This window comes from Salvelinus alpinus, chromosome 20, assembly GCF_045679555.1.
Source record: "Salvelinus alpinus chromosome 20, SLU_Salpinus.1, whole genome shotgun sequence".
NCBI classification, from domain to species: domain Eukaryota; kingdom Metazoa; phylum Chordata; class Actinopteri; order Salmoniformes; family Salmonidae; genus Salvelinus; species Salvelinus alpinus.
The window spans coordinates 50,116,578-50,132,065 of NC_092105.1; the positions used below are offsets into that span (position 1 = coordinate 50,116,578).

The 15,488-nt window shown below is 44.3% G+C and overlaps 1 protein-coding gene across 3 annotated transcripts in view; it reads left to right on the plus strand.

Annotated features, from left to right (window-relative positions):
- Positions 1-6,336: 6,336 nt before the first annotated feature.
- LOC139547169 (zinc finger and SCAN domain-containing protein 16-like) overlaps positions 6,337-15,488 on the plus strand; it is a 223,489-nt gene continuing 214,337 nt past the window's right edge. Inside the window, exon 1 of one of the 3 annotated variants that reach the window (XM_071356226.1) lies at positions 6,337-6,904. In XM_071356226.1, the coding sequence (XP_071212327.1) occupies positions 6,598-6,904 (307 nt within the window). In that variant the 5' untranslated portion in view covers positions 6,337-6,597. The remainder of the gene's footprint in view (positions 6,905-15,488) is intronic. The other 2 variants (XR_011669340.1, XR_011669341.1) reach the window with 2 other exon arrangements.

The window sequence follows — 15,488 nt, forward strand, 5'->3', positions numbered from 1 at the left end:
GTGAGTTGGGGTGGGCATTCTATGTTTTGTGTTTCTATGTTTAGGTCACTTGTAATTAGCCTTATATGGTTCTCAATCAGAGACAGGTGTTTGACGTTTTCCTCTGATTGAGAACCATATATAGGTTGGCTGTTTCACACTGTTTGTTTGTGGGTGATTGTCTCCTGTGTTTGTGTCTGCGCACCACACGGGATTGTTTCGGTTGTTTTCGTTTTGATGTAGTCTGTTTCCTGCTCGTGTGTTCTTCGTGTTGTTATGTAAGTTCCATGTTCAGGTTTCGTCTACGTTGTCCGTTTGTTATTTTGTAATCATTTCAAGTATAGTTCGTTTTTGTTCTTGTTTAAATAAATTCATTATGTCTACATACCTCGCTGCGTATTGGTCCACCGATCCTTCTCTCCTCTCCTCTTCCGAGGAAGAGGAGGACGACACCCGTTACAGAATCACCCACCAACCTAGGACCAAGCGGCGGGGGAGAGCTCAACAGAGCAACCAGGACTCGTGGACTTGGGACGAAGTATTGGAGGGAAAAGGACACTGGGCGCACATTGGGGAATATCGCCGCGCTCGTGAGGAGATGGAGGCAGCGAGAGCCCAACAGCGGTGGTATGAGGAGGCAGCAAGGAGACGTGGCTGGAAGCCTGAAAAGCCCGTGAGTACTACCCAAACATTTCTTGGGGGGGGGGCTAAGAGGTAGTGGGCCAAGGGCAGGTAGGAGACCTGCGCCCACTTCCCAGGCTAACCGTGGAGAGCGGAAGTACGGGCAGACACCGTGTTACGCAGTAGAGCGCACGGTGTCTCCTGTACGTGTGCATAGCCCGGTGCGGGTTATTCCACCTCCCCGCACTGGTAGGGCTAGATTGGGCATTGAGCCAGGTGTCATGAGGCCGGCTCAACGCGTCTGGTCTCCAGTGCGTCTCCTCGGGCCGGCATACATGGCACCTGCCTTACGCATGGTTTCCCCGGTTCGCCTACATAGCCCGGTGCGGGTTATTCCACCTCCCCGCACTGGTCGGGCGACCGGGAGCATTCAACCAGGTAAGGTTGGGCAGGCTCAATGCTCAAGAGAGCCAGTACGCCTGCACGGTCCGGTATTTCCGGTGCCACCTCCCCGCCCCAGCCTAGTACCAACAGTGCCTACACCACGCACCAGGCTTCCAGTGCGTTTTCAGAGCCCTGTTCCTCCTCCACGCACTCTGCCTATGGTGCGTGTCTCCAGCCCAGTGCCTCCAGTTCCGGCACCACGCACTAAGCCACCTGTGCGTCTCCAGAGCCCTGTACACACTGTTTCTTCTCCCCGTACTAATCCTGATGTGCGTGCCCTCAGCCCGGTGCCACCAGTGCCGGTACCACGCACCAGGCCTAGAGTGCGCCACGAGAGTCCAGTGTGCCCTGTTGTTGTTCCCCGCACTAGCCTGAAGGTGCGTGTCCTTAGCCCGGTACCTCCAGTTCCGGTACCACGCAACAGGCCTATAGTGCGTCTCAGCCGGCCAGAGTCTGCCGTCTGCCCAGCGGCGCCTGAACTGCCCGTCTGCCCAGCGGCGCCTGAACTGCCCGTCTGCCCAGCGGCGCCTGAACTGTCCGTCTGCCATACGCCGCCTGAACTGTCCGTCTGCCAAGCGCCGCATGAACTGCCCGTCTGCCATGAGCCTACAGAGCCTTCCGCCAGACAGGAGCAGCCAAAGCCTTCGCCAGACAGGATCAGTCTGAGCCATCCGTCTCCGCAGCGCCATCTGAGCCATCCGTCTCCGCAGCGCCATCTGAGCCATCCGTCTCCGCAGCGCCATCTGAGCCATCCGTCTGTCCCGAGCCATTAGAGCCGCCCGTCTGTCCCGAGCCGTCAGAGCCGTTAGTCAGTCAGGAGCCGCTAGAGCCATTTGTCAGTCAGGATCTGCCAGAGCCGCCAACCAGACAGGATCTGCCAGAGCCGCCAACCAGACCGGATCAGCCAGAGCCTTCCGCCAGACCGGATCAGCCAGAGCCTTCCGCCAGACCGGATCAGCCAGAGCCTTCCGCCAGACCGGATCAGCCAGAGCCTTCCGCCAGACCGGATCAGCCAGAGCCTTCCGCCAGACCGGATCAACCAGAGCCGTCAGCGAGCCATGACCGTCCAGAGCCGTCAGCGAGCCATGACCGTCCAGAGCCGTCAGCGAGCCATGACCGTCCAGAGCCGTCAGCGAGCCATGACCGTCCAGAGCCGTCAGCGAGCCATGACCGTCCAGAGCCGTCAGCGAGCCATGACCGTCCAGAGCCTTCCGCCAGCCAAGAGCGTCCAGAGCCAGCCAGCCAGGATCCGCCAGTCATTCTGGTGTTGCCCCTCATTCTGGTGTTGCCCCTCATTCTGGTGTTGCCCCTCATTCTGGTGTTGCCCCTCATTCCGGTGTTGCCCCTCATTCCGGTGCTGCTCCTTATCCTGATGATGCCCCTTAATTTAGGTGGGGTTATTTGGAGGGTGGGCATTGTGAGGGGGATAAAAAAGTGGGGATGTATTATGGTGGGATGGGAACCACGCCCAGAGCCTGAGCCACCACCGTGGACAGATGCCCACCCAGACCCTCCCCTAGACTTTTGGTGGTGCGTCTAGAGTTCGCACCTTGAGGGGGGGGTTCTGTCACGTTCCTGACCTGTTTTATGTTATTTTTGTATGTGTTTAGTTGGTCAGGGCGTGAGTTGGGGTGGGCATTCTATGTTTTGTGTTTCTATGTTTAGGTCACTTGTAATTAGCCTTATATGGTTCTCAATCAGAGACAGGTGTTTGACGTTTTCCTCTGATTGAGAACCATATATAGGTTGGCTGTTTCACACTGTTTGTTTGTGGGTGATTGTCTCCTGTGTTTGTGTCTGCGCACCACACGGGATTGTTTCGGTTGTTTTCGTTTTGATGTAGTCTGTTTCCTGCTCGTGTGTTCTTCGTGTTGTTATGTAAGTTCCATGTTCAGGTTTCGTCTACGTTGTCCGTTTGTTATTTTGTAATCATTTCAAGTATAGTTCGTTTTTGTTCTTGTTTAAATAAATTCATTATGTCTACATACCTCGCTGCGTATTGGTCCACCGATCCTTCTCTCCTCTCCTCTTCCGAGGAAGAGGAGGACGACACCCGTTACAAGTGCCCTACACATTACCTGTAGGAAATCGTTTTTAAGGAATCTCCAGTTACAAGGTATCTGTAGGAATATGGAAGACAATGTAATTATTGGACTTTTACATCACCAGGTCATTGTGGATTACTAAAGTATAATATCCCTGATAACAAATCATGATAACATTGGATTGCTAGATGCATGGGCACACATATGTACATGTGTAGCATGTGACAATAACAGGATCATATCAAGGATGACATCACAAATGAATACATAAATACCACTTGAAGCTTGATGATGAGTTGATCATTTGAATCAGCTGTGCAGTGCTGAGGCAAAAACATCAATGTGCACCTCTTTGAGTCCCCAGGACTGAGAACCACTGCTCCTCATTGGGACCTCTTCATATGTAGACTGGCTTTCATAGCGCTCTTTATCTGAGGACAGAAAACCTCACAAGAAACAGACTTCATTATAGTCAAATTACACCACACTGAATATTATGTTACTATTATCTCCGTCCTCACTTCTAGGGACAGGAACTACATAAAAGTACCTGCCCTATCCAGAATAGCCTACTCTCTCACTGACAGTTGGGGCTGCTATCCTTTCACCCTCCTCCATGGCTGTTAGCTACCTATGGTAGGACCCAAAGGGCTAACATTTTGGATGTCTACCTTTACTAAGGACATAAACTTCACCACGACGTAGTGTCCCCATGAGTGACAGAACACTGAGCCAATTACAGCGCAATGCTCCTATATTTTGCTAGCTCGCCCCACCACCAGAGAAAGCACTGAGCTAGGCTGAAACACCTGCAATTTGGAGCTGCATTACCCAAGAAAAGAAAAAAGATACCATGTGTGTATGCAAATGTATTAACTCAATGATATAAAACATTTTTTTTACATTGTTTGCAAACTGATATGTGACACTTATTAATGTCAAAATAACATGCAAAACAGGCAAGCCCGCCCACATGTTTATATATATTTATATATATATTTAAGTTCTTGGGGCAAAAATTCTGGGGCTCTGCCCTGAATGACAGGTCGCCACTGACACACCCCCATCTCCAGCATCACTCTCCGCCACATGGCCTCAAACTCCACCATTTTATTTCTCTCTGTCGCCCAAGCACTTTACATTTTTAGATAATAAAGAATTTGACCTTTCCATTGCGTTAACAGCGGAGGATTGATTGATTTCCAGTTTTTTAAGAATAGTATTTAAGACGATTGACGAGAAAAGTATTGTCCGACCATCTGGTATCTCACTGCATCCACATATTCCATGTCTTGAACTATACAGACAGACGGATATTGTACTTCTGACAGCCAACTTTCTAACTCCGCCCATAACTTTTGGACTTCATAACATTCCCAGAATGCATGGATTATTGAGTCATTGTTAGTTTTACACTTAAGACATGACTCTGTCGTTGTGCTGTAGAATTTGTGAATTCTGTCTCTTGTATAATAAGGGACTATCATTTGTCCCAACATCACAGGCCACAGACTTTGATACAGCTAAAGACTTCCAAAAGTTTTTTAAATGGGGTTTCTCCCTGTGCACCTGCCATTTTAAATCCATTGAACGAGACAAGTTACCAGACAGGACATATTGCTAATGCTCTTCCTATTGATAACCTGAATGACAATTAACTTGTGGGCGGTAGTTGTGATGACAGCCTATTCGATGACGTTGTCCATCGGGATTCCCCAAAAAAGAAGACCGCTCTGGATTGATCACTGGAGTCAGAAGTGAAGGAGGAGGTTGATCATCAGTGAACCTCTAGGATTGTGGCTGGGCTGGCGTTTACACTTCCAGCTTGGTCATATATTTTGATACATTAAATGTTGATATTGTGAACCTATGTTATATATTTGTACCTCCTGTTTTATGAAGTGATATCACTAAGTACTGCCCCTATATATACAGTGCATTCGGAAAGTATAAAGACCTCTTCACTTTTTACACATTTTGTTACATTATTCTAAAATGGATTAAATCAATATTTTACCCTCAATCTACACACAATAGCCCATAATGACATCACAATACCCCATAATGACATCACAATACCCCATAGTGACATCACAATATCCCATAATGACAAAGCAAACACAGGTTTTTATAAATGTTTCAAATGTAACAAAAACAACAACTGAAATATCACATTTACATACAGTACCAGTCAAAAGTTTGGACACACCTACTCATTCAAGGGTTTTTATTTGACTATTTTATACATTGTAGAATAATAGTAAAGACATCAAAACTATGAAATAACACATGTTGTATCATGCAGTAACCCAAAAAGGGTTAAACAAATCAAAATATATTTTATATTTGAGATTCTTCAAAGCAGTCACCCTTTGCCTTCATGACAGCTTTGCACACTCTTAGCATTCTCTCAACCAGTTTCATGAGGTAGTCACCTGGAATTCATTTCAATTAACAGGTGTGCCTAGTGAAATGTTAATTTGTGGAATTTCTTTCCTTCTTAATGCGTTTGAGCCTATCAGTTGTGTTGTGACAAGGTATGGGTAAGCTCTCATGAGGATTTCCACAGGAAAGGAAGAGCCAGAGATACCTCTGCTGCAGAATATACGTTCATTAGAGTTAACTGCACCTCAGATTGCAGCCCAAATAAATGCTTCACAGAGTTCAAGTAACAGACACATCTCAACATCAACTGTTTAGAGACTGCGTGAATCAGGCCTTCATGGTTGAATTGCTGCATGCAAAAACACTGTTTACAAAAGCTTTGATAAAGAACAAGAAGGCCCACACACTGTTTACAAAAAAAATAATGTTTTTCTTTCAAAAACAAGGACATTTCTAAGTGACCCAGCAGTATAGACCTATTCTGTTCATTATATACATCTACATGATATATTGTTACACCACGTAGGAGCAGTATAGACCTAGTCTGTTCATTATATACATCTACATGATGTATTGTTACACCATGTAGGAGCAGTATAGACCTACTGCAGCTAGCTACTTATTAAGATTTAGTATGACTTAAATGAAACTGCCTTAAATGTGCTGTAGTAAACATTTTTTATTCGCACTAATCAACCGACACATTCAGGTCTTTGTATGTCTCAATATAATAGTATTATTTAATTAAATCCATTTAAAAAGTCTTTGTCTGAAAATAAAATATGATCCTCAACTGCGTTTCCCACTCCAGTCAGCAGACGGCGATGTGCATATTTCAGGCGATGCTGCTAGTGTGACGTGTAATCTAGTGGACGGTTCTTCAAAAACAGCCAGTCAACAACCTCGGTAGCTTGCTAGTCAACATAGCCGAAAGATTCCAGCTATTTATACGCTTTCGGTGTATATTAGCTACTGTGTTTTAGACACACTTCTGTCGTATCTACTTGTTAACCTATTTAATTTAATATTACGTTATTTTGTATTAGTCAGCTATAGTAGCTGGCTGGGTAAGTTAGCACTAGCCTAGTCGCTAATGATAGCTAGCTAGCTAACATCTCCGAACATGAGCTCCCTAAACTTCTCCCCTCCTGTTAAAGAAGAGGAGGTCTACTGGACGGAGAAAGAAGCTCTGGGGCTGAACATTGTCGTGAAAGAGGAGAAGGAAGAAGAGGATGTCACAGTAAAACAAGAAGTAGAGGGTGAGGCTGTTACGGTGAAAGAAGAAGAGAAAGACGCCTTCAGAGTGAAAGAGGAGGAGGAGGAGGTTACTGTGAAAGAAGAGGATGCCGTTTTTGGAGTGAAGAAGGAAGGGGCGATTACTGTCACATTGAAAGATGAAGGGGTGGAGATGGGAGATCTGATTAACAGCAGTAAGTACCGCCTTAAATTTGTTTTTAACTTTGGATATTCGGAGTTGGCTCGTCAATACCTCTTCAACGGAGGGCCCTATGATGATGACTGGTATGTCTAGAATCAGACTACGTAGAGAGCAAGCTACCCCTTGTTTTCTCCGTTCCGTTTCCAAAAAATGACGTAACATATATATTTGAGAAGGGTCTATCTGCTGACCGCAGACTGGGGGGCACGGCATGTAGTGGTTTTCATGTAGTGATGATTTACTACACACCGTGCCCCCCAATAGTGCCATGTGAGAGTTGGGTTGGCTACACCAAAAATTATGGATATACTGACAAGGGGTCTCTCCGTCCTAAAAATGGGAGTCGTTGTCCACAAAGCTGCACTGCGGGTTGTCTCGCTCCCGCCTGTCCTGTCTTTGGATTGGTGGATACATCTTATTATTGTAATCTATTTTATTTTTTATACTTTTTTTATATACTTAAAAAAATATATATTTTATTTTATTCATAATACAAAAATCTACTTACATTACTACATCAAACATGTCTAGCAAACCAAACACAGGTATTAACAATGCTCAAACATACAACAAATAAAAATAAAAATAAATCTATTATGAGGGTTGTTGACATCAACAGCCTGTATTCAATGGAGAGAGATGCTAAGCTACTAGCATGAATATGCATAGCCACCTGGAGACAACTCCTATAGTGTTTATCAAAGTTGTCGGTATGTCACATGTCCACATAACTTAAGCATTACGAAACTTCTGTTGGATCAAGTAAACCTCACGTAGCAAATAACCCATTAATTTTGTTGTTGACCAAATTTGACACTTTCCACATTGGGTTGATAATTGTTTCCACTTGGATACAACCTACTGTAGCCTACTGGTATGACCTAGAGATTCAACCTACTGTAGCCTACTGGCATGACCTAGAGAGATACAACCTACTGGTATGACCTAGAGATGTAACCTACTGGTATGACCTAGAGATACAACCTACTGTAACCTACTGGTATGACCTAGAGATACAACCTACTGTAACCTACTGGTATGACCTAGAGATACAACCTACTGTAGCCCAATGGCATGACCTAGAGAGATACAACCTACTGTAACCTACTGGCATGACCTAGAGAGATACAACCTACTCTAACCTACTGGTATGACCTAGAGATACAACCTACTGTAACCTACTGGTATGACCTAGAGATACAACCTACTGTAACCTACTGGTATGACCTAGAGATACAACCTACTGTAGCCCAATGGCATGACCTAGAGAGATACAACCTACTGTAACCTACTGGCATGACCTAGAGAGATACAACCTACTGTAACCTACTGGTATGACCTAGAGATACAACCTACTGTAACCTACTGGTATGACCTAGAGATACAACCTACTATAGCCTACTGGCATGACCTAGAGAGATACAACCTACTGTAGCCTACTGGCATGACCTAGAGATACAACCTACTGTAACCTACTGGTGTGACCTAGAGATACAACCTACTGTAGCCTACTGGCGTGACCTAGAGAGATACAACCTACTGTAACCTACTGGCATGACCTAGAGATACAACCTACTGTAACCTTCTGGTATGACCTAGAGATACAACCTACTGTAGCCTACTGGCATGACCTAGAGATACAACCTACTCTAGCCTACTGGCATGACCTAGAGAGATACAACCTACTGTAACTTACTGGTATGACCTAGAGATACAACCTACTGTAACCTACTGGTATGACCTAGAGATACAACCTACTGTAGCCTACTGGCATGACCTAGAGAGATACAACCTACTGTAGCCTACTGGCATGACCTAGAGAGATAAAACCACTTGGATGCAACCTACTGTAACATATTCGCATGACCAAGAGAGTTACAACCTACTTTAGCCTACTGGCTTGACCTAGAGAGCTAAAGTTGTAAAATTCCTGGATTTTAAATGAATATTTTCCAGTAATAATGATAATTTGTGTCTTCCTGTCCACATGTGGGATCCCTCTCCTTTGTCCTCCACTCTACACCAATAACAGACAACTACTATGGGACTCCCAATCCCGGCCGGATGTGATACAGCCTGGATTCGAACCAGGGACTGTAGTGACGCCTCTTGCACTGAGATGCAGTAGCTTAGACCGCTGCATCCGTGTGGGTGTTAACTATTAGAATGCTGTACTAGAATGCTTAAAAGGCCTCTAGAATTTTCAATATCGGTTATCGGTATCGTTTTTTGGGGCAAGGAAAATATTGGATATCGGTATTGGCCAAAAATGTAATATCGGTGCATCCCTTTATTCTAAAATGTATCACAATACCCCATAATGCCAAAGCAAAAACAGGTTTAGATTTTTTGCATATGTATTGAAACTATTCCCCAGGATTAGAGGGTGACCGATTTATGATTTTTCAACGCTAATACAGATTATTGGAGGACAAAAAAAAGCCGATACCGATTAATCGGCCGTTTTTTAAAAATGTATTTGTAATAATGACAATTACAACAATACTGAATGAACACTTATTTTAACTTAATATAATACATCAATAAAATCAATTTAGCCTCAAATAAATAATGAAACATGTTCAATTTGGTTTAAATAATGCAAAAACAAAGTGTTGGAGAAGAAAGTAAAAGTGCAATGTGTGCCATGTAAGAAAGCTAACTTTTAAGTTCCTTGCTCAGAACATGAGAACATATGAAAGCTGGTGGTTCCTTTTAACATGAGTCTTTAATATTCCCAGGTAAGAAGTTTTAGGTTGTAGTTATTATAGGAATTATAGGACTATTTCTCTCTATACGATTTGTATTTTATATACCTTTGACTATTGGATGTTCTTATAGGCACTTTAGTATTGCCAGTGTAACAGTATAGCTTCCATCCCTCTCCACGTCGCTACCTGGGCTCGAACCAGGAACACATCGACAACAGCAACCCTCGAAGCAGCGTTACCCATGCAGAGCAAGGGGAACAACTACTCCAAGTCTCAGCGCGAGTGACGTTTGAAATGATATTAGCGCGCACCCAGCTAACTAGCTAGCCATTTCACATCGGTTACACCAGCCTAATCTCGGGAGTTGATAGGTTTGAAGTCATAAACAGCGCAATGCTTGTCGCATTGCGAAGAGCTGCTGGCAAGACGCACGAAAGTGCTGTTTGAATGAATGCTTACGAGCCTGCTGGTGCCTACCATCGCTCAGTCTGACTGCTCTATCAAATCATAAACTTAATTATAACATAATAACACACAGAAATACGAGCCTTAGGTCATTAATATGGTCAAATCCGGAGACTATCATCTCGAAAACAAAACGTTTGTTCTTTCAGTGAAATACGGAACCCTTCCGTATTTCATCTAACGGGTGGCATCCATAAGTCTAAATATTCCTGTTACATTGCACAACCTTCAATGTTATGTCACAATTCCGTAAAATTCTGTCAAATTAGTTTGCAATGAGACAGGCGGCCCAAACTGTTGCATATACCCTGACTCTGCGTGCAATGAACGCAAGAGAAGTGACACAATTTCACCTGGTTAATATTGCCTGCTAACCTGGATTTCTTTTAGCTAAATATGCAGGTTTAAAAATATATACTTCTGTGTATTGATTTTAAGAAAGGCATTGATGTTTATGGTTAGGTACACATTGGAGCAACGACAGTCCTTTTTCGCGAATGCGTACTGCATCGATTATATGCAACGCAGGACACGCTAGATAAACTAGTAATATCATCAACCATGTGTAGTTATAACTAGTGATTATGATTGATTGATTGTTTTTTATAAGATAAGTTTAATGCTAGCTAGCAACTTACCTTGGCTTCTTACTGCATTCGTGTAACAGGCGGGCTCCTCGTGAGGCAGGTGGTTAGAGCGTTGGACTAGTTAACCGCAAGGTTGCAAGATTGAATCCCTGAGCTGACATGGTAAAAATCTGTCGTTCTGCCCCTGAACGAGGCAGTTAACCCACCGTTCCTAGGCAGTCATTGAAAATAAGAATGTGTTCTTAACTGACTTGCCTAGTTAAAGGTGGACATTTTTTTTTTAACGATTTCCGATTGTTATGAAAACTTGAAATCGGCCCTAATTAATCGACATTCCGATTCATCGGTCGAACTCTACCCAGGATAACTAGTCTGAGAGTAATGTTAGATCCCAGGATAACTGGTCTCAGAGTAATGTAAGATCCCAGGATAACTAGGCTCAGAGTAATGTAAGATGTTTGGAAAAAGAAGCTGAGAAGAATAACAGAACGGCACCATTAGAACTAAAATGTGTCGCCTGAATGTCAGACCCCCAACCCTCCAAACTGTAAATAAATACTAAAATGTGTCACCTGGATGTCAGACCCCCAACCCTCCAAACTGTAAATAAATACTAAAATGTGTCACCTGGATGTCAGACCCCCAACCCTCCAAACTGTAAATAAATACTAAAATGTGTCGCTTGGATGTCAGACCCCCAACCCTCCAAACTGTAAATAAATAATAAAATGTGTCACCTGGATGTCAGACCCCCAACCCTCCAAACTGTAAATAAATAATAAAATGTGTAGCCTCGGTACGCTTACTGTGTACTGGGTCGAGACAAAGGAATGCTGTAAACAAATAATCAATAATATTTTTGTCAATGAGACAGTATATAAACAAAGGAATTACGTAACCCCCTTTGGTGACTGAATGCTTGTAAGGCAAGCAAACTAGATGATCAAAACTTTAGATCACATCAAATAAGCCTGAGTGGTTTTGCCTACTCCCAAACTATACAGGATACTACAGTTATAACTTAACATAGTTATTCCAAAGGTGGGCTACTTACTATCCACTGTTTGCAAGCCACCGTTGCTGATCTATGAGCAAGTTGAAGACTTGTTGATGTGGTGTTAAATGTGAGCCATAGCCGCCTCCGGAGAGTCAAAGGTGTCGTCTTTACCATAATGAGAAAGCTACAGGCGGGCCGGGAATCACAGTCCGTACTTCACACCTTGATGGTCCCGTAGCAGTCGTTTTGCCTGCCCGAAAGCTGCTTGCTGCCTGGAGATAGTGGGGGAGTAGTTCTGGTAGATAGAGAAGCTCTGTCCCTGAAAGCTGATTGCTGCCTGGGGACAGTGGGGGAGTAGTTCTGGTAGATAGAGAAGCTCTGTCCCTGAAAGCTCAGAGTGGTATTGAGGGCTCAGAGAATCTCCATCTTCTCATGGAAAAAGTGCACTGGAAGAATGATGTCATGGGGCCTCTCTCACCGATGCCACAATCAATCTGGGGCTTCTCATCCATGGCGAGAAAATCCTTAAACATGGGCACCCTCATAGATATCATCCTGACCAACTTGCCCTCCAAATACACCTCTGCTGTCTTCAACCAGGATCTCAGCGATCAATGCCTCATTGCCTGCATCCGTAATGGGTCTGCGGTCAAACAACCACCCCTCATCACTGTCAAACACTCCCTAAAACACTTCAGCAAACAGGCCTTTCTAATCGACCTGGCCCGGGTATCCTGGAAGGATATTGACCTCATCCCGTCAGTAGAGGATGCCTGGTTGTTCTTTAAAAGTGCTTTCCTCACCATCTTAAATAAGCATGCCCCGTTGAAAAAAAATTTGAACTAAGAAAAGATATAGCCCCTGGTTCACTCCTGACTTGATTTCCCTTGACCAGCACAAAAACATCCTGTGGCGTACTGCATTAGCATCGAATAGTCCCTGCGATATGCAGCTATTCAGGGAAGTCAGGAACCAATATAGAGTCAGTTTGAAAAACCTAGACTTTGCTTTCCTAACAGAAATTTGCATCCTGTAGCACTAATTCCAAAAGTTTTGGGACACTGAAGTCCATGGAGAATAAGAGCACCCTCTCCCAGCTGCCCACTGCACTGAGGCTAGGAAACACTGTCACCACCGATAAATCTATGATAATCGAGAATTTCAATAAGCATTTGTCTACGGCCGGACATGCTTTCCACCTGGCTACCCCTAACCCAGCCAACAGCTCTGCACCCCCCGCAGCAACTTGCCCAAGTTCCCCCCCCCCCCCCCCCGCCACTCCCTCACTCAATTCCAGATAGCTGATGTTCTGAAAGAGCTGCAAAATCTGGACCCCTACAAATCAGCTGGGCTAGACAATCAGAACCCTCTCTTTCTAAAATGATCCGCCGCAATTGTTGCAACCCCTATTACTAGCCTGTTCAACCTCTCTTTCGTATCGTCTGAGATCCAAAGATTGGAAAGCTGTGACGGTCATCCCCCTCTTCAAAGGGGGAGAAACTCTAGACCCAAACTGTTACAGACCTATATCCATCCTGCCCTGCCTTTCTAAAGTCTTCGTAAGCCAAGTGAACAAACCGATCACTGACCATTTCGAATCCCACCGTACCTTCTCTGCTATGCAATCCGGTTTCCGAGCTGGTCATGGGTGCACCTCAGCCACGCTCAAGGTCCTAAAAGATATCATAACCGTCTTCGATAAAAGACAGTACTGTTCAGCCGTCTTCATCGACCTGTCCAAGGTTTTCGACTCCGTCAATCACTGCATTCTTATCGGCAGACTCAACAGCCTTGGTTTCTCTAATGACTGCCTCGCCTGGTTCACCAACTACTTCTCAGATAGAGTTCAGTGTTTCAAATCGGAGGGCCTGTTATCCGGACCTCTGGCAGTCTCTATGGGGGTGCCACAGGGTTCAATTCTCGGGCCAACTCTTTTCTCTGTACATCAATCTCTATACATCAATGATGTCGCTCTTGCTGCTGGTGATTCTCTGATCCACCTCTATGCAGACGACACCATTCTGTATACATCTGGCCCTTCTTTGGACACTGTTAACAAACCTCCAAAAGAGCTTCAATGCCATACAACACTCCTTCGGTGGCCTCCAACTGCTCTTAAACGCTAGTAAAACAAAATGTATGCTCTTCAACCTGTCGCTGCCCGTACCCTTCCGCCCGACTAGCATCAGTACTCTGGACGGTTCTTTCTTAGAATATGTGGACAACTACAAATACCCAGGTGTCTGGTTAGACTGTAAACTCTCCTTCCAGACTCACATTGAGCATCTCCAATCCAAAAATGTATCTGGAATCGGCTTCCTTTTTCGCAACAAAGCATCCTTCACTCATGCTGCCAAACATACCCTTGTAAAACTGACTATCCTACCGATCCTAGCCTCCAACACTCTACTCAGAAAATTGGATGTAGTCTATCACAATGCCATCTGTTTTTGTCATTAAAGCCCCATATACTACCCACCACTGTGACCTGTATGCTCTCGTTGGCTGGCCCTCGCTACATATCTGTCGCCAAACCCACTGGCTCCAGGTCATCTATAAGTCTTTGCTATGTAAAGCCCAGCCTTATCTCAGCTCATTGGTCACCATAGCAATACCCACCCGTAGCATGCGCTCCAGCAGGTATATTTCTCTGGTCATCCCCAAAGCCAACACCTGCATTGGCCACCTTTCCTTCCAGTTCTCTGCTGCCAATGACTGGAACGAATTGCAAAAATCGCTGAAGCAGGAGACTTATCTCTCCCTCACTAACTATAAGCATCAGCTGTCAGACCAGCTTACCGAGCTCTGCACCTGTACACAGCCCATCTGTAAATAGCCCACTCAACTACCTCATCCCCATTATTATTTTTTGCCCTTTTGCACCCCAGTATCTCTACTTGCACATCATCATCTGCACATCTGCTAAATTGTAATTATTTCACCACTATGGCCTATTTATTGCCTTTCTACATTTGCACACACTGTATATAGATCTTTCTATTGTGTTATTGAATGTACGTTTGTTTATCCCATGTGTAACTCTGTGTTGTTTTTGTCGCAATGCTTTGCACAAGAAAATGTTCCACTGCTCCCTGTGTGGAAAGAGTATTACCAAGTTAGGGTGCTCTTTATTTGTTACTTTTATTTCTTATTTGTATTTTAAGGTATTTTTTATTTTAAAAATTAAACTGCATTGTTGGTTAGGGCTTGTAAGTAAGCATTTCACTGTAATGTCTACACCTGTTGTATTCAGCACAAGTGACAAATAAGATTTGATTTGATAGTCTATTAAGTTGTTATATAGATGAATGGAATTTTGCATTCCTTGATTCCAGCCTTGACACCTCTTGAATTGGATTTGATTTGGATTTGCTAAATTAATTTGATTGGATACAGTTGCAGATAAACATATTGGCACCCTTGCACTTTTCTTAAATAATGACCTATTTCTTCTCAAATAAGTTGAAATTGATGGTCTCCACACCTTATATGATTTTCAACATTGCAGAACCAATACATTTTTTGTTAACTTAAGTTTGCATTCGGCTAATTCAACCACACCCATTGCTGACAGGTGTATAAAATCGAGCACACAGCCATGCAATCTCCACAGACAAACATTGGCAGTAGAATGGTCTTACTGAAGAGCTCAGTTACTTTCAACGTGGCACCGTCATAGGATGCCACCTTTCCAAGTCAGTTTGTCTAGTTTCTGCCCTGCTTGAGCTGCCCCGGTCATCTGTAAGTGCTGTTATTGTGAAGTGGAAACGTCTAGGAGCAAAAATGGCTCAGCCGCGAAGTGGTAGGCCACACAAG